General features: G+C 51.1%; 1 protein-coding gene across 2 annotated transcripts in view; it reads right to left on the bottom strand.

Moving 5' to 3' along the window:
* Positions 1-206: 206 nt before the first annotated feature.
* The window catches only part of HM13 (histocompatibility minor 13), a gene marked incomplete at its 3' end in the record, with an annotated part of 53,915 nt that continues 27,894 nt past the window's right edge, over positions 207-26,227 (bottom strand). Inside the window, exons 5-13 of one of the 2 annotated variants that reach the window (XM_080716772.1) lie at positions 24,991-25,076; positions 24,779-24,904; positions 24,029-24,086; positions 19,136-19,219; positions 13,420-13,456; positions 9,500-9,602; positions 3,059-3,144; positions 1,075-1,221; positions 207-306 (exon numbers count right to left, since the gene is read on the bottom strand). In XM_080716772.1, the coding sequence (XP_080572898.1) occupies positions 207-306; positions 1,075-1,221; positions 3,059-3,144; positions 9,500-9,602; positions 13,420-13,456; positions 19,136-19,219; positions 24,029-24,086; positions 24,779-24,904; positions 24,991-25,076 (827 nt within the window). The remainder of the gene's footprint in view (positions 307-1,074; positions 1,222-3,058; positions 3,145-9,499; positions 9,603-13,419; positions 13,457-19,135; positions 19,220-24,028; positions 24,087-24,778; positions 24,905-24,990; positions 25,077-26,227) is intronic. The other variant, XM_080716773.1, reaches the window with a different exon arrangement.

Genomic DNA, 26,227 nt, shown 5'->3' on the forward strand with positions numbered 1-26,227 from the left:
AGGCTCTGAGGGAGGGGGCAAGCTCAGGGTCTCCTTTGCCTGCAGCAAACAAGGAGAAGAGGGGTGGGCCGGAGCAAGAGAACAGAGGACTCGGGGCCCTCCCTGGTCCTGCAGCTGCCTTCAGCCTCTGGCGCCCTCTGCCCAAGACACCTGGGGGCCCACCTCCGCCTGTCGGGCCTGGCCCTCAGAGGGTCGGGGCCAGCGCTTCACTTCTCCTTCTTCTCCTGGCCCTTGGGTGCTGCTGCCTCCGTGGCTTCTCTGGCTTCTTTCAGTGCTGCTTGATCTTTAGGATCTGACTCCTCATAACTGACCAGAAAACAAAACGAAACAGTTTAGAGAGGGAAGAGACAGAAATCTCTGCTGCTCCTTCACCCCCTGCAACCCCAGGACGCTCAGGAGCATGTAAGGAACGCCAGCTCTGCATCCACTGCCCAGCACCTTCCATCAGCCCCGCCCCCGAGCCCTCCCCAGACAGGCGGCGGCTCTGCTTCCCCTGGGCCCTGGCCCGTGTGGATCCACGTCAAACTTCTTGTATCTTCTGCTGCAGAGTGGAAAGAAGGGCAGCCAGGCCGAGGCCATGGGAGATGGCTGCCTCCCAGGGCGCATGGCAGGAGACAAAAAGCTCCACCTTGGCATGCGCAGGACTGTGCGAATGGTGAGCCATGTGTGGTACTGCCCTGAAGATGGACACCCTGCTCAGCTCTTATTGCGGGCCTCACTTACTGAGCAACTGTGTTCATGCCAAGGACAGTGCACACATTTGCCCACCAGACCAAGCCCGAGGACTGGAGGTGCCCACTATGATAAAGAAAGGCTCTAAAAGTAGACGGCGGGCCAGGCTAGGCATGTGCAGTGAGCTGCACACCTGCCCGTGTGGCCAGGGCCGCGGGCCCACTCTACGTGCCCCGTGCTGCCCACACAGGAGGGCCTGGGCTCCCTGCTCCAAGGGCTGGACGCAGAGAGCTCGGCAGTCATGGGCGCTGCCTCCTGCCTCCTTATGCTGGAGCTGCAGGGTCTGCCCTACCTGGGCACGGGGCAGTGGGGGGCGGGCAGGTGGGCACCTGCAGGCATTACATGGCGCTGGGGTTCTGTGGGCGCCGGCGACGAGGGCCGGCTAGCTTCTGCTGCATGGAGTCGGCCAGGCTGGCGGGGGAGCCCGAGACTGTGGGGAAGTGAGTGAGCCTTGGGGTATGAGGCAGGATTTCCGCAGAGGACTCGTAGCTGTGTGAGACAGAGACAGGGAGAAAGCACAGAGATGGAAGACAGAGTCAGAGAGGAGAGAGACTTCCTCTCCAGAGAGCAGGGGGGCACAGTTGCCTTACTTCCATCTTGCTCTGTATTTCTAGACTTTGTGGACAGAGGTCAGCATTGCTTGAAGAAAAAGAAGAGGTGCACCTCTGTGAGGCACGCCACGCGGCTGTGAGAAGAGCAAGGGTGCTCTGGATGTGGTGTGCTGCTGTGGAAGGCTCTAGAGAAACCGCAGTGTGCTTGGCATGGGTGAAGCTCTGGGCGCGATTCCCAGCACCAGAAAAGCACAAAAAGACCAAGACACAGAATGCTCAGGAAGGCCGCTGTGCGTGAGCAGGCGCCGCCGCAGCGTCTGTGTGCGGCTCAGGTGTGAGGGCGGCTCACAGGGTGGCCGGGCACGAGGGCTCTCCCGCCTGCAGCCCCGGGTTCCACTGTGATCCCCTGAACGTTAGCACCTGCTCAAAAGGAAGTCAGTGAATTAAAAAAAGGCGAGTGTTAGCCGGGCGTGGTGGCGCGCGCTTGTAATCCCTGCGCTTGGGAGGCGGAGACAAGAGGATCGCGCAGGTTCGAAGCCAGCCGCGCTGGCTTAAGAGACCCTGTTTCCAAAAAAAATAGGTCTGGAGTGTAGCCCGGAGGTAGAAGGGCTTCCAAGAACCCCAGTACCACCACCAAAAAAAAAAAAAAAAAAAAAAAAAAGGCGGGTGTCTGTGAGAGAAAAGTGCAGCAAAAGACAGGGCAGAAGATCAGGGAGGAGAGAGGACGAAGGTGAGAGAGGGTTGGGAGAGGTCGGTGGTGGGTTGCAGGACTAGCAGGCCCGAGGCCCTGAGTTCATGCCTCAGCACCAGGAAAAGAGATCACCCCCCTTTTTACCCTTTCCCAAATACCTGAGTAGGGGTGAGTGACAGAGAGGTGGGGCAGGGTGCCTGTACAGCAGAACATTAAGAGAAACCGAGCATCAAGTGGGTGAAAGGAGGGCACTCAGACCTGGCTGTGGGCACCACGGGACTGGACTAGGGAGGCCACCCTGAGGAGCGGGACAGAGAACTGCAAGGGTGAGCGCAAGAGCGTGAAGTGCTGAGCCGAGAGTCAGGGGCCACGGCTCTTCCCAAAGCCCCCCACACGTGTTCTCAGGTCCACCTTCACCCCACCTGCCTCGGAGACCACAGGGCTTTGCTAGGCCAGGAGCCGGCTGGCAGCTGTCTAGGCAGGACAGAGGCAGGGATGGGAGGGGTGGGCCACAGACTGCGCTCTGGCAGCCAGGTGCACAGGGGGCCTGGCAGGCGAGCTGGGTGGAAGGCCCCCAAGTGGCGGCTGTCACTGCAGCTGCAGCTGTTTTAGGTCCCTGGCAGGCAGGTCTGGTGGTGCTAGAGAGCAGACCTGCAGTCACACGGCCTTGCGGCAGGGTGGGGTTGCAAACCATGTGTGGCAGAGGTGGACAGGGCCATGGGGAAGGGTTAGGTGTGTGAAACACAAATCAAGATGGAGGAAAAGCAGTGAGCCGTAGGCGACAGCCACAGAGACGACTCGACAGGAACCAGTCAAGGGCATTTGCCATCACACACCCCATCTTACTGCTCATGGGAGGAATGACGCTGGGAGAAGATCACTGATGGAGGCTCCCTGATGGTGAAGCCAGGCCGGGAACCTAGGGCCCTGGACAGGGGTGCCACCTGCAGGGCTCAGGAAAGGGTTCCCACTGATGCCCACAGGCCAGGTACGCAGGGGGAGGGGGAACAGGTGGCCAGTCACCGTGCAGGGTCATGAACTACCTGAACCGGGCCCACATGAACACCTGCCCATCCCGCCTTACCTGAACATCTCTGTCACCTCTCCCTTGGCCAGAGCCACCAGGACGGGAAAGCCGATGCAGGCGGGCACCAGGTAGAGCAGGGCAGGCTGCAAAGAGGCCAGAAGCTTGTGAGGCAGCGGTGGGCGAGGACCTGCCCGGGCCAGGCCAGCACTCCACCTCTCCTGGGCTTGTGGAGGCCTAGCTGCGGGTCAGGTTCCCAGGGCAGGTGAGTGGCTGGGCCTGAGCTCAGGGCGCACACAGGCAACACTCAAGGATGCGGGGCTTCTCCTGTCCCTGGGAATCGCCAGCAGTGTCTGCATTATCTAGACACCAGTAAAAAATGCAAGCTCTTGAGCTTGCTGCCCACAGCTGGGGCAGGCGGCTCACATTTTAGCAAATTCTCTGCGAGAGGCTGCGATGATGGTGAACAGGACACTGCTAGGCACACAGGCCCGCCATTGGCTGTGCTCAGAGGTCACTGGCTCCCAGGCTTCTCACCCAGGTGCTCGGCCCCCAGGGCCTGCGCTGAGACTCCTGGTAAAAGTGGTTTAGGGAGGACAGCTGCACTAGTGCCTGCAGGGGCAAGAAGAAGCCCTACCGCATAGGCTGAGTGGCCCTCTGTGGCTGCTGAGCCCGCCGGGTGCCTATGGCTGCCCCCCTTCAGGGCGAGTGATGGGCCTCAGAGGCCAAGATGTCAAGCATACGGAAGCCCAGGCACCTTGAGCTCTGAGCCCCTCGTTCCCCTGCAGCATCTGAAAGGCAGATCTGGCCACAGCCCCAGACCTTTTTATCTTTTTAATTTTATTTTGGTGTTAGGGATTGAACCCAGGGGTGTTCTACCTTTGAGCTACACCCCAGCCCTATTTTATTCTTTAATTATAAAACAAAGTCTAAGTTGCGAAGGGCCTCACTCAGATGCTGAGGCTGGCCATGAGCCTGCGATTCCTCAGCCTTCCAAGTACTGGAATTACCACTGTGCTACCACACCTGTCTCTACTTACTTACTTACTTATTTATTTTTGTGGTATTGGGGTCTGAACCCAGGGACATTCTACTTCTAAGCTACACCTATAGCCCTACTTTCTTTTCTTTTTTGCAGTACTGGGGATGGAACCCAGGGGCATTCTACCTCTGAGTTACACCCACAGCCCTATTTTTTATTCTTTATTTGGAAATAGGGTCTCACTGAGCTGCAGAGGACATCACTAAGTAGCTGAGGCTGGCTGCAAACCCTGATCCTTCTGTCTCAGTCTCCCAAAAGCTGGGATTACAAGTGTGTGCCACCATGCCCAGCTTTTATTTCTATTTATTTATTTATACATTTACTTATTTATTTAAATCTTTTTTTTTTTGTGCAGTACTGGGGATGGAACCCAGGGGTATTCTACCTTCGAGCTACACCTCCAGCCCTATTTTTATTCTTCATTTTGACACAGAGTCTCACTAAGTTGCAGAGGGCCTCACTAAGTAGCTGAGGCTGTCGTGAACTGCGATCCTCCTGTCTCAGCCTCCCTTCTATTTCTATTTTGAAACAGGCTCTCACTCGGTTGATGCATCTCACTACTTGCTTACACTGTCCTTGAACCTGTGATCATCCTCTCAGCCTCCCAGGTACTGGGGTTATAGGCGTGTGCTACCATGCCCAGCATTTATTTATTTATTTATTTATTTATTTATTTATTTATTTATTTATTGCAGTACTGGGGATGGAAACCAGGGGCATTCTACCTCCGGACCATACCTCCAGCCCTATTTTTATTCTTTATTTTGAAACAGGGTCTCACTGAGTTGCAAAGGGCCTCACTAAGTAGCTGAGGCTGTCTGTGAACCTGGATCCTCCTGTCTCAGCTTATTTTTTAATTTAAAAAATTATTTATTTATTTATTTGCGGGTCTGGGGATGGAACCCAGGGACATTCGACCTCTGAGCTACACCCCCTGCCCTATATTTTATTCTTTTAACTTGAAACGGGGCCTCACTAAGTTGCAGAGGGCCTCAATAAATAGCTGAGGTTGCCTGCGAACCACAATCCTCTGGTCTCAGCCTCCCGAATGCTGGGATTTTAAAAGCGTGTACCACCACACCTGGCTTTATTTTTTATTTTTGAAACAGAATCTTACAAAGCTGCAGAAGGCCTCCCTAAGTTGCTGAAACTGGCTGCGAACTTGTAACCCTCTTAGCCTCCCAAGAACTGGAATTACAAGCATGTGCCACTACACCTGGCCTATTTTTAACTTTTTTTTTTTTTTGTGGTACTGGGGCTAGAATCCAGGGGCCTTCTACTTCTAGACTACACCTTTATTTTTTATTTGGAAACGGTCTTGCTAAGTTGGGGAGAGTCTCACTAAGCTGCTTTGGCTGGTTTCAAACCTGAGATCCTCCTATCTCAGCCTCCCAAGTACCAAGATTATAGGCTTGTGCCATCGAAACTTAATTCCTGAAAAGTAGATTTATAATACCGTTAACAGATAAGGAAACTGAGGACCAGAGGAGGAGAATGGCCAGTGCAAGGCCATGGGCAGTCAGGATCTGGACCCTAGTTCTTCTGCCTCTGAATCCAATGCATTCTCAGCATCGGCCAGACCCAGGAAAGTGGGTAGAAACTCAGCACTCCCCTAGTATCCTGCTTCCTCTGAGCCTGGCGGCCAGTGAGGGGTCAGCGGCCGATGGGAAGGGGTCCTTGGGGGATAGCAAGTGTGCTACTAACAGAGGGATTTTCTTTCCTCTCAAGGAACCTCCCCGAGAAAGTCAGTGGTAGGAAGCGGGTTATATGGCTCCAGGCAGCGAGCTGGGGGCGGCTCCTGATTTTCCTGGCACTTAGCTCTGTTCTGTGACTGTAGCTGAACTACTTTCCTCTTAAACTTGCCTCCCTTTTTACAATACGGACATGAGACCTAAGGGACTTCCTTGGGGCTTGGGCAGATTTCTGAAAGAGGCGAAATGAGCTGAAGGCTACACGAGGGTAGAGGTGGATACTGTGTATGCGCAGAGGGCATGGGATGCCTGTGTCTTGGGGAGGGGACCCTCTGGGACAGGCTTTCCCCATATCCTGGATACTTTCTCAAGGATTTCCAGGGAGATGTGTACTTGGATGATTGGGAAGAAGGGCTAGGATGCTGCTGAGAAGTAGCCCAGGCCAGGGCCAGGGATCCAGAGCCCACGGCTTCCGCTGGGCTCAGCTGGACTTGCCCGGTGTCCTGGAAAGTCTCTCTCCCTGGGCTGCAATGTCCACACAAAGGAGGGCTGCATGCTTAAGAGCTCAGAATGGGACAGAAGGCAAGCCTGCCACCTGGTGGCTGCCAAGGGACAGCTCTGGCTTGGGCTCAGCAAGGGGTGGAGCACACACTCGACTCCCTCTGACCTCTGTGCCAAGTGTGTGTCGCTCTCAGTTGGGCCCTGAGGCCATCTGGGCAGAACTGAGTGAGAGGTGGCTCCTCACAGGCTCTTGGTTTTCTACTATTGGGCTGGGGACCTAGCTCCTTTTGTGAAGGCTCAGCATGAGTGCCCGGCACAGCAACCAATGAGCAGCTCCTGTGATGAAGTCAAAGGCAGCTTCAGTGTGGGGAGAGGGACAATAGAGCAGCACCCGCCCAGTGGATGCCTGAAACCACGGGTGGTACCAAAGCTCATCTGCAACTGAGATGGGAGCATTCTGGACCTTCAGCCCTCTGACATTTCTTATTGGCTCAGCCTCCCAAGGATTGGGATTATAGACATGCACCACTATACCTGGCATGGCAGGCAATTTAAAATTTATGAGTCGCTGGGTGTGGTGGTATGTGCCTGTAAACACAGTACTTGGGAGGCTGAGACAGGAGGATCACGTTTGAAGCCAATCTCAGAAATTAAGTGAAAAGCTAGGCATGGTGGCACACGCTTGTAATAGCAGCATTTGGGAGGCTGAGGCAGGAGGATCACGGTTTGAGAACAGCCTCAGCTGCTTAGTGAGGCCCTGTTTCAAAACAGTTAAGAATACGGGCTGGGGGTACAGCTCAGAGGCAGAATGCCCCTGGGTTCCATCCCCAGTACTAAAAAAAAAAAAGAAACTAAGTGAAAGCCTTCTGTAACTAGATGAGACCCTGTTTCAAAATAAAAAATAAGCTGGGCGTGGTGGCGTACGTTTGTAATCCCCGCGCTTGGGAGGCGGAGACAGGAGGATCATGAAGGTTTGAAGCCAGCCATGCTGGCTTAATAAGAGACCCTGTTTCCAAATTAAAAAAATATATATTAAAAAAATAGGTCTGGGAGTGTAGCCTGGAGGCAGAAGGGCTTCCAAGAACCCCAGTACCACCAAAAAAAGAAAAAAAAAATAGGGCTGGGGGGTGCAGTTTAGAGGTAGATGTCCCTGGGTTCAATCTCCAGTGCCAACAAATAAACTTCTGAATTGTTAGCTGGTAGCTGGGCATGGTGGCTCATCCCTGCTTTCCATGTAATATTTCTGGGCTACAAATAACTGTATATGGGGGAGGGGAGAATGACACTATAATGAAAGGTGATGTTCACTGGCCCAGGTGTGGTTCTAGGTACTTCTATTAACTCCTCTCATCCTCAAACCACCCCAGAGTGACTATTATTCATTTCCCTTATCTGCGATTGATTGATTACCACAGGGGACCAAACCCTGGGCATTCTATCTATGAGCTACACCTCTAGCCCTATTTATTTATGTTTTTATTTTGAAACAGGGTCTCACTATGTTGTGGAGGGCCTTGCTAAGTTGCTGACTACAAACCTGTGATCCTGTCTCAGCCATCTAAGTACTGGGGTTATAAGCGTATATCACCAAGTTTGGCTCCTCTTCTGTTTTTAATTGGCAAAAGGGGCATTTTACCTCTGAAGTATACCCCAGCCTTTTTTTTTTTTTTGTGGTACTGGGGGTGGAACCCGGGGGCTTTTCTACCTCCAAGCTACACTCCCAGACCTATTTTTATATTTCATATAGAAACAGGGTCTCAATAAGTTGCTGAGAGCCTCACTAAGTAGTTGAGAGCCTCACTAAGTAGCTGAGGCTGGCTTTGAACCTGTGCGATCCTCCTGTCTCAGCCTCCCAAGCATTGGGATTACAAGCGTACTCTACCACACCTGACAGCCCTAATTTATTTATTTTTTGTGGTAATAAAGAGTGAACCCACCATGGATGTTCTACCTCAGAGCTATACCAGAGCTTGCTTGCTTATTTATTTATTTATTTATTTATTTATTTATTTATTTATTTATTTGTTGCAGTACTGGGGATGGAACTCAGGGTCATTCTATCTCTGAGCTACACCCCCAGCCCTATTTTTTATTCTTTATTTTGAAACAGGGTCTCACTAAGTATTTGAGGCTGGCCGCAAACCTGCGATCCTCCTGTCTCAGCCTCCTTAATGCTGGGATTACAAGTGTGCACCACCACGCCCGACTGTCCTTTTTATTTGAAACAGGGTCTTACTAGGTTGCTGAGGCTGGCCTCAAACCTGTGATCCCAGTCTTCCAAGTGCTGGTATTACATGCATGTGCCACCAGACCTGGCTCTTTTTCTGTTTTTATTTTTTAAATTAATTAATTAATTTTTTTTGCGGGTCTGGGGATGGAATCCAGAGGCATTTGACCTCTGAGCTACACCCCCTGCCCAATTTTTTATTCTTTATTTTGAAACAGGGTCTCACTGAGTTGCGAAGGGCCTGACTAAGTAGCTGAGGCTGTCTGCGAACCGCGATCCTCCCGTCTCAGCCTCCCAAATGCTGGGATTACAAGCGTGCGCCACCACGCCTGGCTTTCTGTTTTTATTAATGAATGAGAAAACCCGAGTGTAACTTCTGCCACCTCCCTGGAGACTCAGAGTGGGTGGAGCCAGGACTCTAGCAGGTTGCCTTTGCCCCAGTCCCACGCTGCCTTTCTCATGGCAGCGTGCAGGGACGGTGCCTGGCTTTCAGCCTGAGCCAGGCCTGACTGCACCACGCAATCGCGGTGTGGTGTCTAAGCTCTACAACGACCTCACAAGCACAGAGCCTGCACAGAGGATGCGCGTCACGAACAAGAGCTCCTCCTGTGGTTGGGCGCTGGGATGGAACACCCAATGCCCAGCCAATCCTGTTCTGTCGACTCCCACCACCAATCCTGGGAAGCCAAATCTTTCCCCCAGACTCTCCTCTTTCAGCTGGGCGACCTGTGACATTTATCTATCTGGCCCAGAGATGTAAGCAAAAACCTGCTGAAAGGGTTATGGCAAAGTTCCTGTCTCTCTGATGAGGAAAACAGCACGGCTGCCTCCTTTGTCCTCCTTCTTGCCACTAATGTTGGTGAGTTGCCTGGAGCAGTAGCAGCTATCTTGTAACCGCTAGGAAGAGGTGGAGAATCACGGACACACGTGCTTTCACACCACCAGAGGGCCTACCTCTGGACCGCTGTGTATGTGATAACGAGCCCTTCTGCACATTGTCCCTTGCAGCGATGCATTCCTGACCACGAGAGTCTTCTCACCTGGGCATGCTTGAAGATATGCATGACGAAGATGGTCAGGCCCAGGCCGAAGACGTAGGCTGCAAAGCTGGTGTAGAAGTAGGTGTGGGTGTTCTTCTTCAAGCTTCAGGGAGGACATGGAAGAAAGAGGATGGTGAGATGTAGAGACTGGGGCAGGGACACCCCTCCTGAGGGGGGAGCTGGGAAGACTGCAGGCTGAGGCCGACCGAAGGCTCTCGGCTGGAGTCGCAATGGCTCCAGCACTGGACAAGTCCCTTCCTTCTCTCAGCCTCAGTCTGCTCATCTGCAGACGGTAGTAGCACGAGTGCATTTCACTGGCGGCTGTGAATATCAACTGTTAGAACCCAGGATGCGATGAAGCCTGTGGGACTTTAGCCAGCCTAAGTCATGAGAGCCAGGCTCGGTGGTGCAAGCCTATCTCCTAACTACTCCGGAGGGCGAGAGAGGAGGGTTGCCAAGTTTGACACCAGCCTGAGCAACTCAGCCAGACCCTGTCTCAAAGTAAAAAGGGCATGGGAGGCTGAGATAGGAGGGCTGCAGGGTTGAGGTTAGCCTCAGCAATGTAGCAGAACCCTGTTTCAAAAACAAAAACAAAAACTGGGGATACAGCTCAGTGGTAGACTGGGGCTGGGAATGTAGCTCAGTGGCAAAGTGCTCCTGCATTCAATTCCAAGTGCCCTCTTACCCCACTCAGGTTATCTACAGAGCCCGTGGGAAGAAAAAGATTCAGTTCCCAGCGGGTGATCTAGTAAGTCTGGGCAAAGCGCAGGAATCTGCATTTTTTTTTTTTTTTTTTTTTTTTTTTTGTGGTACTGGGGTTCCTGGAAGCCCTTCTACTTCTGGGCTACACTCCCAGACCTATTTTTACATTTTTATTTGGAAACAGGGTCTCCTAAGCCAGCGTGCGCGGCTGGCTTCGAACCTGTGCGATCCTCCTGTCTCTGCCTCCCAAGCGCGGGGATGACAAGCGTGGCCGCCACGCCCGGCTAGGAATCTGCGTTTTGAAAACACTGAACTGAATCTGATACACATGTATTTGCTGGGGATGAAACCCAGGGTCTTCCGCATGCGAGCAAGTGCTGTACCACTTAGCTACGTCTCCAGCCCTGGATCATGCTTTGAGAAACAGGAAGCCAGAAACTACCAAAGCAAGTTGTTACTTTTAAAAGCAGCTCAGAACTTTTTTGTGGCTACTACAGATGCTGGTGGCGGCACACCAGCGGCTTCCTGGAGGTGATTCATCCAAAATCACTGTTAGAATGTCTGACTCACCCGAAAGCTGGCACTGCCACTGTCTCACTTCCCTTTACGATGCCATCTACATAACCGCTGTGTGTCCCCGGCGCCTGGCACAGTGCCACCAAGGGCTACAGACCCAGGCGGCACCTGTGGGGTGAAGGACACTTCCGACCCTCCTCTCTCCCTGGCTGCAGCTTCTGAGCCTTCAGCCACGTGTATATTGAAAGCATGTTGTCCTAACCCGCTTGGTGGCCCACACCTGCAATCCCAGTACTTGGGAGGCTGAGACAGGAGGATTGCAGGTTTAAGGACAGCCTCAGCAGGTAGTGAAACTCTCATCAACCTAGCGAGACCCTCTTTCAAAATAAAAATAAAAATAGGGCTGGGAGTATAGCTCAGAGGTAGAATGCCCCTGGGCTCAATCCCCATTAACATACAAAAATACAAACAAAACAAAATGCTCCTAAAACAAGCAAACAAATAAAAAACAGAATAAAGAAAGCACCTGTGGTGAGGGCCTGGTACCAGCGGCTCCCTCCGGGAACGCTGCAGTGCCTGTGGGACTGCGCAAGGACTTGCTTATCCTGCGAGGCCGGGCTACGAGGGAATTCTGCCTCCGGTAGTGTTGACCCTGAGACTGTGCCTGCAGCCAACGAGCCCGGGACTTCCGTGGCCTTCTCTCTGTATTACCTCAGAATGGCAAGAGTGGAGCTGGCTGGCTCCGACTCCCTCTGCTTACCAGCTGGCCAGGGCCCTGCTGAGGCTGCTGCTTGCATCTCCATAAGGCCCAAACTAGTACTGCATAAGAAACCAGCACCCACAATCTGAAAGGGGGGAAGCTGCCTCATGTGAAAACTGGATCTCCTGCAGTGCTAGAGATCGAACCTGGGGCCTCACACATGCTAGGCAAGCACTGTTACCACTGAGCTACACCCCACCCCCAAAGCAGATTTCAGTCGTGCCAGCATGAGATTCTCATAACCACGGCTGCATTACTGTTGTTTTGCAATCGTTGGGCATGAACAGATTAAGAAAAATTCACAAACCACCTCAAAATGGGAGTGTCTGAGCACCAATCCCTGGCTGGGAGGCCCAGCACAAAATGACGGAGCGTCACTTGTGCCCTCTGCTGGCGCTTGTACACCCATACCGCTTTTTTTTTTTTTTTTTTTTTTTTGCCATGGAACCCAGGGGCATTCTATCTCTGAGCTGCATCCCCAGCCTTATTTTTTATTCCTTATTTTGAAAGAGGATCTCACTGAGTTGCAGAGGGCCTCACTAAGTAGCTGAAGCTGTCCGCGAACCGCGATCCTCCTGTCTCAGCCTCCCGAATGCTGGGATTATGCTGGGATTAGAAGCGTGCGCCACCACACCCGGCCTCCTTTTGTTTTAAGTGGATACCCTGTGCGCATCTTCTACAACATACCAAAAAAAGTCTCAGTACGGAGAAGGCAGGGGCAGCTGGAGCAGCTGGGCTGCGCTCACCTGACCGCGTAGGTAAGTGAGGAGGCAGCAGAGGACGAGCCTGTGCTCTCCACACTCGTGGCAATCCTCAGGCACTCTCTCTCACCACTAACTTAAGGGTGAAAAGCCAGATGCTCAAAAGGCCCGAGCAGCTTGCCAAGGGCACAGTGTGGACGCACCAGGCGCACCACTAGGACCTTGGCATTACACTGCCTGGCTCTGTCGGCTGTGGTGGCGCACACCTGCAATCCCAGTACTTGGGAGGCTGAGACAGGAGCATTGCAGGTTCAAGGACAGCCTCAGCAGGTAGTGAGACATCAACCAAGCAAGACCCTGCTTCAAAGTACAATCTAGCAGGTTCGCAGCCAGCATCAGCAACTGGTGAAGCTCTTCGTAACTTAGTGAGACCCTGCTTCAAAATAAAGAATAAAAAATTTGAAGTTGGGCATGGTGGCGCACGCTTGTAATCCCAGCATTCGGGAGGCTGGGACTGGAGGATCGTGGTTTGTCAGCTATTTAGTGAGGCCCTCTGCAACTTAGTGAGACCCTGTTTCAAAATAAAGATTAAAAATTAGGGCAGGGGGTGTAGCTCGGAGGTCAAATGTCCCTGGGTTCCATCCTCAGACCCTCAAAAAAAAAAAAAAAATTTGGTTGAGAGTGGAGCTCAGAGGTAGACTGCCCCTGAGTTCTATCCCCAGTACCCTTCCCCCCAAGAAAAAAATTTAAAAAGGGCTAGGGGGTGTAGCTTGGAGGCAGAATTGTCCTACGTTCCATTTTCAGTTAAAAAAAAAAAAATCCTGGCCTGTGATTTCTAACTTAAATACAAATCACAGGGCATGGTGGCACACACTTGTAATCCCAGGACTTGGGAGGCTGAGACAGGAGGATCGCAGGTTTGAGGCCAGCCTCAGCAAATAGTGAGACTCTCAACCTAGTAAGACCCTGTTTCAAAATAAAAATAGAATTGGGGGTGTAGCCCAGAGGTAGAATGGCTCTGGGTTCAATCCCCAGTGCCACAACCCCCCCCCCACCCCCCAAACACCTGTCGAAACCAACTCTTGGATACAGGCTCTTGACACACTTAAAACTTCAAAGTGCAGATGAAGCAGAATTGCTCTGGTCGCTGTGGAGTGGAGAGTCTGGTCCCCTGAGCCAGCTCCTCTGGGCTCCTGAAAGCCACTGGAGCAGCCCAGGCCAGGCTGGCCGTCACCGCTTACCTGATGTCAAAACGCAGCAGCAAGGCAATGAAGATCCCTGTGGGGAGGAGGCCAGGGTTAGAGGGCGGCAGGGAGGGGCCTCGCACTGAAGAGGAGCCTGGGCCCCCTCCCAGGCTCCCAGCAGGGCGCAGGCCAAGCTGCCAGGTGCCTGCAGCAGTCCTGCAGGAGAGTTCTGTGCTCTTTGCTTTGGCCTGGGACTGCATTTGACCAGGCATCTCGTAGCACCCTTCTGTGTCACACTGGGTCTCTTCCCCCATGTTTGCTTGAGCGCAGTACCAAAAACACAGGGGTGTGCTCAGAGCTCAGCCGACGGGGTGGAGGAGACACGCTGCGAGGTACTTCAAACAGTAACAGAAGCCACTGAACACTGTGCCTGTGGAGGGGTGCCCTAGAGAGGCATTGTGGGATAAGACCCAGGCTGTCGGTACAAGAGAAGGATGAAGGAGGCTTCCCCAGAGTGATGCTGGCAAGGGAGAGTAAATGGCAAGGGCGCTCGGGTGTGTTTGCCAATGGCGGGCCAGCAGGGCTGCAGCCCAGGACAGGGGATGCAGGGGAGGGCCCAGCACACAGGGAAAGAGTTGGGTCTATGTTCTGAGCAGGGACACACTGGAAGAGGTCTAGGTAAAAAACACCTAAACAGGTTTTGAGAAAAACCCTGTGGCAGCTGCCTGGCTGGAGGGGAGCAGGGCAACTGCAGACCACGAGGAGGCCTCAGGAGGGCCGGCCGCCCGCCCGCCGCGCTCCAATTCACATCCCAGAGCCGAGCCCAGTGCCCCAGAAGCCCGCTCCCGAGAAGCACCCGGGTTGCGCTCACACCATGTCCCCTGTGGGTCTGTCTCCCTCATTGGTCTCTGGAATCACACACGGAGGCCAAGTCTCATTCAGCTGAGGGCGGTCTCTCAACATGATGAGAAGCACTGGCTTGCAACGTAATTTATACATGTTTATATTTCGGTGCAGGCCAAGTACTTAACCCCAGTCTGATGTGATTAATTTAATTTTTGTACAAGGAATTGAACCCAGGCGCATTCTTTTTTTTTTTTTTTTTTCAGTACTGGGGATTGAACACAGAAGCATTCTATCTCTGAGCTATACCCTCAGCCTTATTTTTAATTTTATTTTGAAACAGGGTCTTGCTAGGTTGATGAGTTTTACTACTTGCTGAGGTTGGCCCTGAGTCTGTGATCCTCCTGTCTCAGCCTCCCATGTATAATCGTAGTATAATGTGCCACCATGCCTAGCTGGTATTCTATATTTGAGCTACTATTTTACTTTGGAACAAGGTCTTGCTAAATTACCATGTGCAGGTCTCAAACCTGTAATCCTGTCTCAGTCTTCCAAGTCTGGGATTACAGCATGTGCTACTGTGCCTGGCCCATGTGGGGGTGGGGTGGTGTGTGCATGTACATATGTGGTACTGCAGCCATAGATTAATTTTTTTTTGCGGTACTGAGGATGCAACCCAAGGATATTCTACCTCCCAGCTATACCCCCAGCCCTATTTTTTATTTATTTTACTTTTGCGGTACTGGGGATGGAACCAAGGGGCACTGTACCTCCGAGCTACACCCCCAGCCCTATTTTTTATTCTTTATTTTTTATTTTTTTGGTGGTACTGGGGGTGGAACCCAGAGGCTTTCTACCTCTGGGCTATACTCCCAGACCTATTTTATATTTTATTTGGAAACAGGGTCTCACTAAGTTGCTGAGAGCCTCACTAAGTAGCTGAGGTTGGCTTTGAACCTGTGCGTTCCTCCCGTCTCAGCCTCCCAAGCGTGGGGATTACAAGTGTGCGCCACCACACCCGGCTCTTTATTCTTTATTTTGAAACAGGGTCTCGATGAGTTGCAAAAGGCCTCGTTAAGTAGTAGCTGAGGCTGTCTGTGAACCGCGATCCTTCAGTCTCCGCCTCCCTAATGCTGGGATTACAAGTGTGTGCTATCACACCTAGCCTTATTCTTTATTTTGTTAATTTTTATTTTGTGTGTATGGGGATGGAACCCAGAGGCATTTGAGCTCCAAGCTATACCCTCTGCCCTATATTTTATTCTTTATTTTGAAACAGGGTCTCAATAAGTTGTGGAGGGCCTCACTAAGTAGCTGAGGCTGTCCGTGAATCGTGATCCTCCAGTTTCAGCTTCCTGAATGTTGAGATTACAAACATGTGCTACCACGCCTGGCTCTTATTCTTTATTTTGAAACAGGGTCTGACTGAGTTGCAGAGGGCCTTACTGAGTAGCTGAGACTGTCTGAGAACCATGATCCTCCGGTCTCAGCCTCCCAAATGCTGGGATTACAAGCGTGTGCCACCATGCTCAGCTCATAAGATTAATTTTAAGAGAAAAATGAGGGAAGCCTATGTGCATAGGGAGTTGGTGGAGAGAGATCTACCTTTCTGGAAACAAAGTGGGAAACCTGACGCCGCCTGGTGGCTAAATTTCACTTTTTGGTACTGGAGATTGAACCCAGAGACATTCTATCTGGAAGATATAACCCCAGACTTCCTTTTTATTTTCCTTTTGTTGTCTTCTTCTTTTTCCATATTTTTCTTTTGAAACAGGGTCTCACTAAATTTCTGAGGCTACTCTGAAACCTGCAACCCTCCTGTCTCAGCTTCCCAAGTACTGGGATTATTAGTGTGTACCACCACACCCAGCAGAATTCGCAACTGTTTTCCAATTAATTACTTAGCCAGAGTTCTGCCAGGAGCTTTCCTTCCTAACAGCTCATCCGGTTCTCAGTATAATGCTCCACACACTCTGTGAAGGTGCAATACATTTACATTTACTGTGAATACTGAAAGATTTGAAGGGATGGACACGCAGAGATGCCATGCATGCCTGAGCCCAGAACTACGACAAACCAGGGTACTGGTAAGTCTGTGTGGGCACTTGTGGCAGACCACTCCCTGGGGTGAGCCAAATGCTCTGCCAGACTCCATTTCTTCTGTCTGATGGAGCTACCTTCTCCTGGGGAAGCAAGTCCCTGACCTCAGAGCACTGTGAACTACAGGAACACGAGGTTTCCCAGGTCCCCATGGCCTTAGCCAAGTGTAACCAAGTCTTTGAACCTGAGCTTCCTCACCTGGGAAATGGAAGTACGTCGTGGTGCTGCTAGGAGTGGCAAAGACAACGTACAGGAAGCACCTGGCAGTCCTTAGACGCGGCAGGGGCGTGACAGCCAGCAGCTGGCATGGTTGCTCTCTTAGGATTTTCATCACGGTCACAAGAGCAGTTCTGATGGGACAATCTTTTTTAGGTGCTGAAGACTAAATACAGGGATACTCAACCTCTGATCTAAGCCCATACCCTTTTTATTATTATTTTCTATCTTGAAACATGGTCTCGCTTGTTGCTCAGGCTAGGCTCAAACCTGTGATCCTCCTGTCTCAGCCTCCTAAGTACTGATATGACAAGGTGCGTACTACCATGGTTGGCTGTGTAACCCTTTTTATTTTTCTTTGGTGCAGGGGACTGAAGCCAGGGCCTCACACATGCTCAGCACACGCGACCACTGGGCTCCACCTCACCCACCTAGAGGATACCCTCTCCTGCAGTCAGACTTGGTTTGGGTTCTGGCCCTGCTGGTACGAGTGTGTGAACTCTCTGTCCCTTCACTTCTGAGGATCAGGTTTTTCATTGGTGAAACGGGGAAAAGTGTGCACTTCACCTACACATACGTTACAAGATGGAAACACCCTGAGCAGAAGTGCTTATAACATCCTAGGTTCTTAAAATTGCTATTATTTCCTATACTGGGAAGTTGGCTTTTTTTTTGTAGTACTGGGGATGAAGCCCAGGGGCATTCTACCTCCAAGCTACACACCCAGGCCTATTTTTTATTCTTTATTTTGAAACAAGTTCTCACTAAGTTGCAGAGGGCCTCACTAAGTAGCTGAAGCTGGCCATGAACCTGAGATACTCCTGTCTCAGTCTCCCAAATGCTGGGACTACAAGCGTGCGCCAACATGCCTGGCTCGAAATCAGCTTTTCATTTTTTCCATTCTTTCTTCTTTGCAGACTTCTGATCCTGACTCTGAGTCTAGGGAAACAAGTCTGACTTCTGGGTGTTCACTGTGCTGTCTCTGGGTCCCAGTCTACAGACACACGGCATCAAGCCTCAGCCACTTCCACTGACCTGAGTCTCCTGAGTGGGGGTACGGGCTGCTGGGGCATGGGAGAGGCGCAGCCACGTGCAGACCCATGGGCCCAGTGACCAGCTCCCACATGTGGAGACAGGGCCAGGCCAACTTGTGTAGACAAGCAGGCATCCTCTGCCAAGAGTGCACACACAGGGACCCACATCTCCACACGATGGTGTTCTCCCTGGATCCCTCTCAGCACAGGGGACCAAGACACTTCTAGGACATCTGTAATCTGTGGAAACACTGCCAGAGGCGTGTGTGCAAAGCACCAAAGGAGTCAGGGTCCTTTAAGGCTGTCATGGCTTTTCCCATATACAGTAGTTTTTCCCAAAGCCAGCGTGTGTGTGTGTGTGTGTGTGTGTGTGTGTGTGTGTGTGTTGGTGGTACAGGGCATTCTACCTTTGAGCTACACCCCCAGCCCTATTTTTTATTCTTTATTTTAGAACAGGGTCTTGCTGAGAGCCTCACTAATTAGCTGAGGCTGGCTGTGAAGCTGAAATCCTCCTGTCTCAGCCTCCCAAGTACTGGAATTACAAGTGTGCACCACCACGCCCAGCTTCAAAAGTCACTGCATATTTACTTTGGTCAATTTCTTCCTTCCTCCCTCCCCCTTTTCTTATCCATCCATCCATCCATCCATCCTGGGGATTGAATACAAGGGGTTATGCTAGGCAAGTACTCTTATTATCAGCCCTATTTTCATACTTTTTTTTTTCTGTCTACACACCCAGCCCATTTTTTATTTTCATTTTCAAAGGGGGTCTTTCTAGGTTGCTAAGAGTCTTGCTATGTTGCTGAGGCTGACCTTGAACCTGCGATGTCCTGTTTCCATCCCAAGTACTGGGATTATCGGCGTGTGCCACCATGCCTGGTTTCATAGTTCTTGAGTAATGTCAGTTCCCTGGACTGAAGCTCCAGGAAGGCAGCCTTTTTTTTTTTTTTTTTGTGGTGCTAGGGATTGAACCCAGGAGCACTCTGCCTCTGAAATACACCCTACACCCTTAGTCCTATTTATTACTATTATTATTATTATTGGTACTGGGGATGGAACCCAGGGGCCTTCTACCACTGGGCTACACTCCCAGACCTATTTTATATTTTATTTGGAAACAGGGTCTCTTAAGCCAGCAAGTCTAGCTTCGAACCTGTGCGATCCTCCTGTCTCCGCCTCACAAGCACGGGGATTACAAGTGTGCGCCACCACGCCCGGCTCTATTTTTATTTTGAAACAGGGTTTCACTAGATTGATAAGAGTCTCACTACTTGCTGAGGCTGTCCTCAAACCTACAATCCTCTTGTCTCAGTCTCCCAAGTACCAGGATTACAGGTGTGTGCCATGAAGCCAGCCCCACAAGGACAGCCTGCTTACTGTTTTCCGTCTGGCGCACAGCTCAGGGAGTGGCACATAATTGATGCTCCATGTATGTGAGTTGAGATGGAATACTACCCCAAACTCTGGACTTTGTCTTTTTCCCTTTCCCAAAGAGTAAGGCTGTCTGTTTCACAAGACTTCCCCCAGTCTCAGAAAATACCTCTTACACTTACATCACAGCCCCCCATCCCAGCAGTCACCTGGAATGACAATATCTCCGAGTCCCAGCATGGCGAAGTTGTCTGCTTCTAGGCCCTTCTCCAGCAGATCCTGGGGAAACACCACTGTAGGGAGAGGCAGAGAGGAGAGGAGTCAGCCCGAGTCCAGATCTCTGAAACTTCCAGCCCCCACCTTGCTGTATGAAATGCACACATTTGTTTCTTGGGACAATGGAGCTGATAATCGCAGGCCAATGGGTAAAGTCTCCATCTGGAATCCTGGTTGCTTAGAGTGGGGAGGAATCTGGGGTCATCTATGCTGAAAGTTTAATGTCATTATTAAGCTAGAACTCACACACCATCTAATTTCAATGCCTTTTTATAGCTAGAGAATCCTTTGGTTCAATGGGATGGACCCTAAAGCCCAGTATGCACAAGAGACAAGACCCCACAGCGCTGACATTCAAAAGGTTTCCCATCTGATTACCCAGGAGTGTGGACAGATGGAGACTTTGTTGTAAGGCACGGTGAGGCTGGGCTCTAGGCTCCTTCCCTATGTGCTGAGGGAGAAGGCCACAGACAATAACAAATTCCTTGCTGAAAGCCTGTACTCAGAATCCTGCTGTACAGTTGGCTTGGATAAAAACAGACCAGGGAAAAATATGTCCCTCTGTGTCTGATGATGGCCAGGGACAGGTCTATCTGGGTTTTATCACAGGGCCTACTGAGCGGGGGTTGCTACACACGGGCTTTAGGGCAAGTCTGGCTCTGCTGCTTTACTCTGCACAGGCTACTCCACGGCCTCAGTTTTCTGAGCTGTATAACAGGTATCCTAACAGAAGTAACCCCACAGGGCTGCTGAGGGCTAATGGCCTGCACACACACTGTTAGCTGCCAAGCCATGCCTTCCATACTCTTCTCCTGTGGGATGCCTTCCCTGGTGACAGGCCCAAGTTCACTAGAGAGCTCTGCTGATTAGGACAGTCGGATTCCCTGCATTCCTGCCTCCCCTGCGGTAGGGGTGGCTACCACACCCCATTCTGGACACTGGAATGGACAGAGGTGACCCAGGGGCTCTGGAGAAGATTGAGCTTCCCCAATACACACACAGATGTATGCTAGTCTGCTTCTTCCTGCCTTGAGTGCATGGCGCATAATAACTGACAGCTCTCCTCACTCGCCCCCAATCCTGGTGGTGGAGGCCACCGCCTCCATTTCATAAACCTGGAGCCCGGGACTAGGAAAGGTAGGTCTTCTCGAGGCCAGAGTCAGCAGCGGCAGAGCTGGGATGCAAGCCCAGGCACCCTGACTGCAGCTGCTTGGTTTTGGAACTGGGGATTGAACCCAAAGGCATTCTACTTCTGAGCTACAACCATCAGCCCTTCTTAAAAACTGTTTTGAAACAGGGTCTTGCTAAGTTGCTGCCACATCTGGCGGCTGATGTTTTGTAGGCAGCGTCTTGCCATGTTGTCCAAGGCTGGCCTTGAGCTCCTGGCTCAGATGATTCGCCTGCCTCAGCCTGAGTAGATGGGACTCTAGGTACATAGTCACACCCAGCTAGTACACATGCTCTTAATTATTCTGTTTCTGAGTGCCAGTCCTAGCAGAAGGCAATAGGTGTTCATATCAGTTTAGAAAACCAGATTCTCACCGGGCGTGGTGGTGCACGCTTGTAATCCCAGCATTCGGGAGGCTGAGACCGGAGGATCGTGGTTTGTGGACAGCCTCAGCTACTTAGTGAGGCCCTCTGCAACTCAGTGAGACCCTGTTTCAAAATAAAGAATTAAAAAAAAAAAAAGAAAGAAAACCATATTCCCCTGGGCACAGTGGTGCATGTTTGTAATACCAGTTACTCTGGAGGCCAAGGCAGGAAGATTGCAAGTTTAAGGCCAGCCAGCAGGGCAACTTAGCCTGATCCTATTAAAAAAAAAAAAAAAAGCCAGGTGTGGTGGCACATCCTGTAACACCAGTTCTTGGGAGGCTGAGACAGGAGGATTACAGGTATGACGACTGTCTCTGCAAGTAGTGAGATTCTCATCAATAGAGTGAGACCCAGTTTAAAAAAAAAACCAAACATTTATATATACACACATGGCTGGGGATGTAGTTTGCAGGTAAAATGCCCCCAGGTTTGGCCCCAGGTTCAACCTCCAGTATTACAAAAGAGAAAAAAAAAAATCAAAACACCAGAAATTAAATATAACAGTGTCACTTCTCTGTTCAGAGCCTTCTGACAGCTCACCCACTGCCTACTGGCTCCTGGGCTTCCCCATCTCTTTTCAGCCTCTTCCCTGCTGGAACCCTGCACTCAGCCACACTCCTTCCCTGGCCATCTGCTCCCAGGCCCTTTCATGCATTTCCTGCCTCTGGCCCTTTACTGACACAGCGGCTCTGCCCATGCGCTCGCTGAAAGGCGCGTTCCTCCATCATGACCCAGCAAAGCTTCTCCTGACACCCTGGCTGGGTTTCTTCAGGTCCCAGCTAGGAGAAATTTGTTGGGGTCACTGAGGTGGCAGCACAGGATTTAGGAGCAGTTTGTAGCCACGAACCCCTCCCCAATTCATGGAGAACACCAGTGTGCAGTGGAGACTGAGACCAAGAGGATGGCTGTTCCTGGTTTCTGTCAGTGGACTTCACCCACAGCGTACTGCCAAAGGCACTCCCTGCTGACCGACTGCCTTCAATGCCGGGCTCCTCTTCCCTGCTATCATACCTGACTGCTGTCCCCCTCAGCCTCCTGATCGCAGGAGGTGACCTGTCATTAGTCTAGGGCTGAGACTCTAAGCTAATCATGCGGTCCCATCCCCTTGCTGATGCTTTCGATTTGGGTCTGTCCACGTCCCAATTCTGGTCGTCAATGCTAGAAAGTGTGGTTCCACCTAGGGACCATGAAAGAAGGAGCTAAAGAGAGGGACATGGTGAAAATGGTGGGGTGGGAGGACCTAGGTGATCTTAGCTCTTGCTAACTCCACTGATGGTCACTAACCCCTTCCTGAGCTCTTCTATCCCTGGGCTCGCAGTACTTTGAGATAATAAAATTTCTCCTTGTTTAACGATACTCATAGTTGGATTTTCTTTTTCTTTTTTTTAAAAAAATGTGGTGCTAGCCGGGCAAGGTGGCGCATGCTTGTAATCCCCCGTGCTTGGGAGGCTGAGACAGGAGGATCGCACAGGTTCGAAGCCAGCCTTAGCTACTTAGTGAGGCTCTCAGTAACTTAGTGAGACCCTGTTTCCAAATAAAAATATAAAATAGGTCTGGGAGTATAGCCCAGAGGTAGAAAGCCTCTGGGTTCCACCCCCAGTACCACTAAAAAAAAAAAAAAAAAAAAAAAAAAAAAAAAAAAAGTGGTGGCTGAAGCCAGGCATGTAACAGTACTTGGGAGGCTGAGACAGGAGGATTGCAGGTTTCAGGCCTGCCTTAGCAATTTAGTGAGACTCTCAGCAACTTAGCAAGACCCTGTTTCAAAGTTAAAACAAAATACAGCTGGAGGTGTAGCTTAGAAGTAAAAAGCCCTTGGGTTCAATCTCCAGTGCCCCTTACCCTCACAAAAATGGTGTTGGGGATTAAACTCAGGGCCTCATGCATTCGTGGCAGTCTACCAATGAGCTGTACCCCAGCACCTATAGTTGGATTTTTTTTTTTGTGGGTCTGGGGATGGAACTCAGGGGCGCCCTGCCTCTGAGCTACACCCCCTGCCCTATTTTTTTATTTTAAAACAGGGTTTCACTAAGGTGCGGAGGGTCTCACTAAGTAGCTGAACCGTGATCCTCTGGTCTCAGCCTCCTGAATGCTGGGATTACAAGTGTGTGCCCCCATGCCTGGCTATAGGGGTGTGTGTGTGTGTGTGTGTGTGTGTGTGTTTTGAACCCAGGGGCATTCTATCTCCAAGCTACACTTCCAGCCTGATTTCTTATTCTTTATTTTCAAACAGGTCTCACTAAATTGCAAAGGGCCTCAAAAGTTGCTGACACTGGCCGCGAATCTGCAATCCTCCTGTCTTTGCCTCCCAAGTACTGGGATTACAAGCGTGCACCCAGCTTTAGTTGGACTTTTACTTAAAATTTTCTTTGGTACTGGGGGTTGAACCTAGGAACATTCTACCTCCTAGTTACATCCCTAGTCCTATTTATTTTTTTGTGGTACTGGAGACGGGACTCAGGGGCATTCTACCTCCAAGCTACACCCCTAGCCCTATTATTTATTCTTTATTTTGAAACAAGGTCTCACTAAGTTGTGGAGGCCTCACTCGGTAGCTGACACTGACTATGAACTTGTGATTCTCCTGTCTTGGCCTCCCAAGTACTGAGATTACAAGCATGCACCACCATGTGCAGCTAGCCCTTTTTCTTTTGAAATAGGGTCTCATTAAGTTGCTGAGGCTGGCCTCAAACCTGCGATTCTCCTGTTTTAGCCTCATCAGATATGGGTATACAGGTGTGCGCCAGCACACCTGGCTATAGCTGGATTCTCATTTTGTGGTACTGGGGGTTGAACTGTCTTTGTTTCGTTCTCCAGTATGGCCATTGTTAAGTATTTAAAAATTCAAGTATAAACACAGACAGTGTGAGAGGTATGGGGCAGAGCACCTGGGACTCAGGTGCTGGGGAGTCCCAGGAGAGCACGCCAGTTCTCAGCTTGGGGAGCATGCCCACAGCAGGCTGTTTGGTGCCTCCCCTCGGTACTTGTCCCCATTCCTGGTCATTTCACCAGGCTGTGCCTGACCAAGGAGCCCAAGGCCTGGGCTCAGGCAGAGGACGGCTGCTTGTGAAAAAAGCCAGAAGAATCCATGAAGAAAAGGAAGCCAGGCTGGGGAGACACAAGAGCTTAAAGGGGTAGGATCTGTGCGAGGAGGAGAGTAGGAGAGATGCTGGCCAAACAGGGAGCGGGGCCAGCTGCCGTGGGCGGGGCTCCCCGCTGTGGGGCTGCTCACTTACATTTTATTGGTGCCTCAAATGACTTGGCCACTGTCACCATGACATTTGTGCCAAACACCTGGAAGGAGAAGAGAGGAGTCTGGAGGGAAGTGAGGTTCCAGGGAGATAACAGTTACCCCTGGGCTCCTCCATGTGCCCATGACACATGCGGGCAGTGGGCAGGAGCCGGGGCAGATCTGCATTGGGGTGAGGCGGCCACTGATCCTGGTTCTGGGCAACAAAGCAAGGACTTCAAAGCAAGGAACTTCTCTCTTGAAGCTGGGCAGCCTGTTCAGAGTTTTGTCCCTCCCAAGACAGAAAATTCTTAGCATCACCTTCACAAGGGGAGAAGCTGCCTGGGGCCAGGAAGGGGTGCCTGGACCAGGCAGATCTCCGTGCCTTGCTGAATGAGGGCATTCAGCCCAGGGCAGTGTGCAGCCAGATCACAGCCAGCCTTTGTCCTCCCCAAATCCCAGCCGGTGCCCTCGCTGGGCCCACTGGCGTTCCACCACCCTTGTCTGAATGTCCTTGAATCTCAACTCACTTGCTACATGCGACATGGGCTTAAGTAACACTCTGGCTAGGGCCACTGTAAGGAAGATGTAAGGGTGGGTGGATGGCACTCGGTGCCAAATGGGCTCTAGTAAGAGGCAGCATCTATTCTGGGGTACTAACTCCCATCAAATGACTGCTAATTGGACCAGAGAGGCAGGGGAACAGGAAGCTGGGGGACCCAAAGCGGGACATCCTTGGTGTCCCTGCCTGACTCACCCAGAAGACGTCATAGATGAAGAGTCCACCCAGCAGAATGCAGCCAGTGCTGACGTTGTTCAGGTGCAAGAGCTCCACTCCGTTAAGGGAGAAGGCCAGGCCAAAAAGATTGTTGGCAATCCAGTGCTGGGGAGAGGCTGGCGTTAGCCCAGTTCCCTGTGCCCACCATCCCTGCCACCCCAGCCCCTTCAGCTCAGGCTCAGGCTACTTACCTTCCTCAGCAGGTACCAGACACCAACGATGCTGCTTAGGGCCAGGCACACCAGGTCCTTAGTGTCAAACTCATAATTGATGATTTCTGGGCAGAGAGGCCGAGTAAGTCCACTCCCCGGGGCAGGACTGCCCCTCCCACCTGTCAGCCCCTGAACGGAGGAGGGCATGACAGTGGGTGCTGTCAGAGGCCCATAGGCTCAGGGACTCAGTCTCAGTTGTCCCAGGCTGGTGGGTTTATTAAGATGGAGAGAGCTCATGGGAGCCACTAACAACCCCTCTAATTTTCTAGAGAAGGCAATGGAGGCCCAGAGAAAATACAGGCCTGATACAGGCTCAGAGGGAGGTGGTCCTTGATGTCAGAAGCATGGGCTCTGCCACTCGTGGTTGGGTGACCTTGAGGAAAACAATTCCCTTTCTGAGCTTGTTTATTCATCTGTAAAAAATGGCAAAAGCACCTCCCTCACAGGGCTGCCTTGGGGAGTGAGATGATCCTTAGAACTGTCCTCAGCAGTGCCTGGGACATAGCAGGCACTCTTTTCAGCTTAGCTGTCACTAAACTCAGGTCTTTAGCAAGACCACAGTTCATTCTGGGATTTTCCTACTTTGCCACCAAAGGAATCAAGAAGGTTGCTGACTGCCCTAGTTCACTAGCAGAGAGAGAAGGTAAAGATAGGGGCCGGCACAAAAGATAGTTCTTTTTTTTTTTTTTTTTTGGTGGTACTGGGGTTCCTGGAAAACCTCCTACCTTGGGGCTACACTCCCAGACCTATTTTATATTTTTATTTGGAAACAGGGTCTCTTAAGCCAGTGTGGCTGGCTTCTAACCTGTGCGATCCTCCTGTCTCTGCCTCCCAAGCGTGGGGATTACAAGCGTGCACCACCACACCTGGCTAAGGTAGGAGTTAAGGCTGTTTTTTGGAAGCCCTCTGGTAGACAACCTGATATCAGATGCCTTCTAGATCACTTTCAAGCTTCCTAATAAAGAAGTCCAGGGAGGAAGCAGAGGTCACAGAGTACAACTATTCCTTTCAGATTTGAGTGCAGCAAAATGCTGCTTGCCTGCCAATTCTCTTCTCTGTGGTAACAGCACCCTATTTTAATTTTTTTTTATTCCCAAGGACATTCTACCTCCAAGATATACCCCAGCCCCATTATTTATTTATTTATTTATTTATTTATTTATTTATTTATTTATTTATTTAGCATGTCTGGGGATGGAGCTCTGCCCTATTTTTT

This window comes from Muscardinus avellanarius, assembly GCF_963383645.1.
Source record: "Muscardinus avellanarius genome assembly, chromosome: 19".
Taxonomy (NCBI): Eukaryota; Metazoa; Chordata; class Mammalia; order Rodentia; family Gliridae; genus Muscardinus; species Muscardinus avellanarius.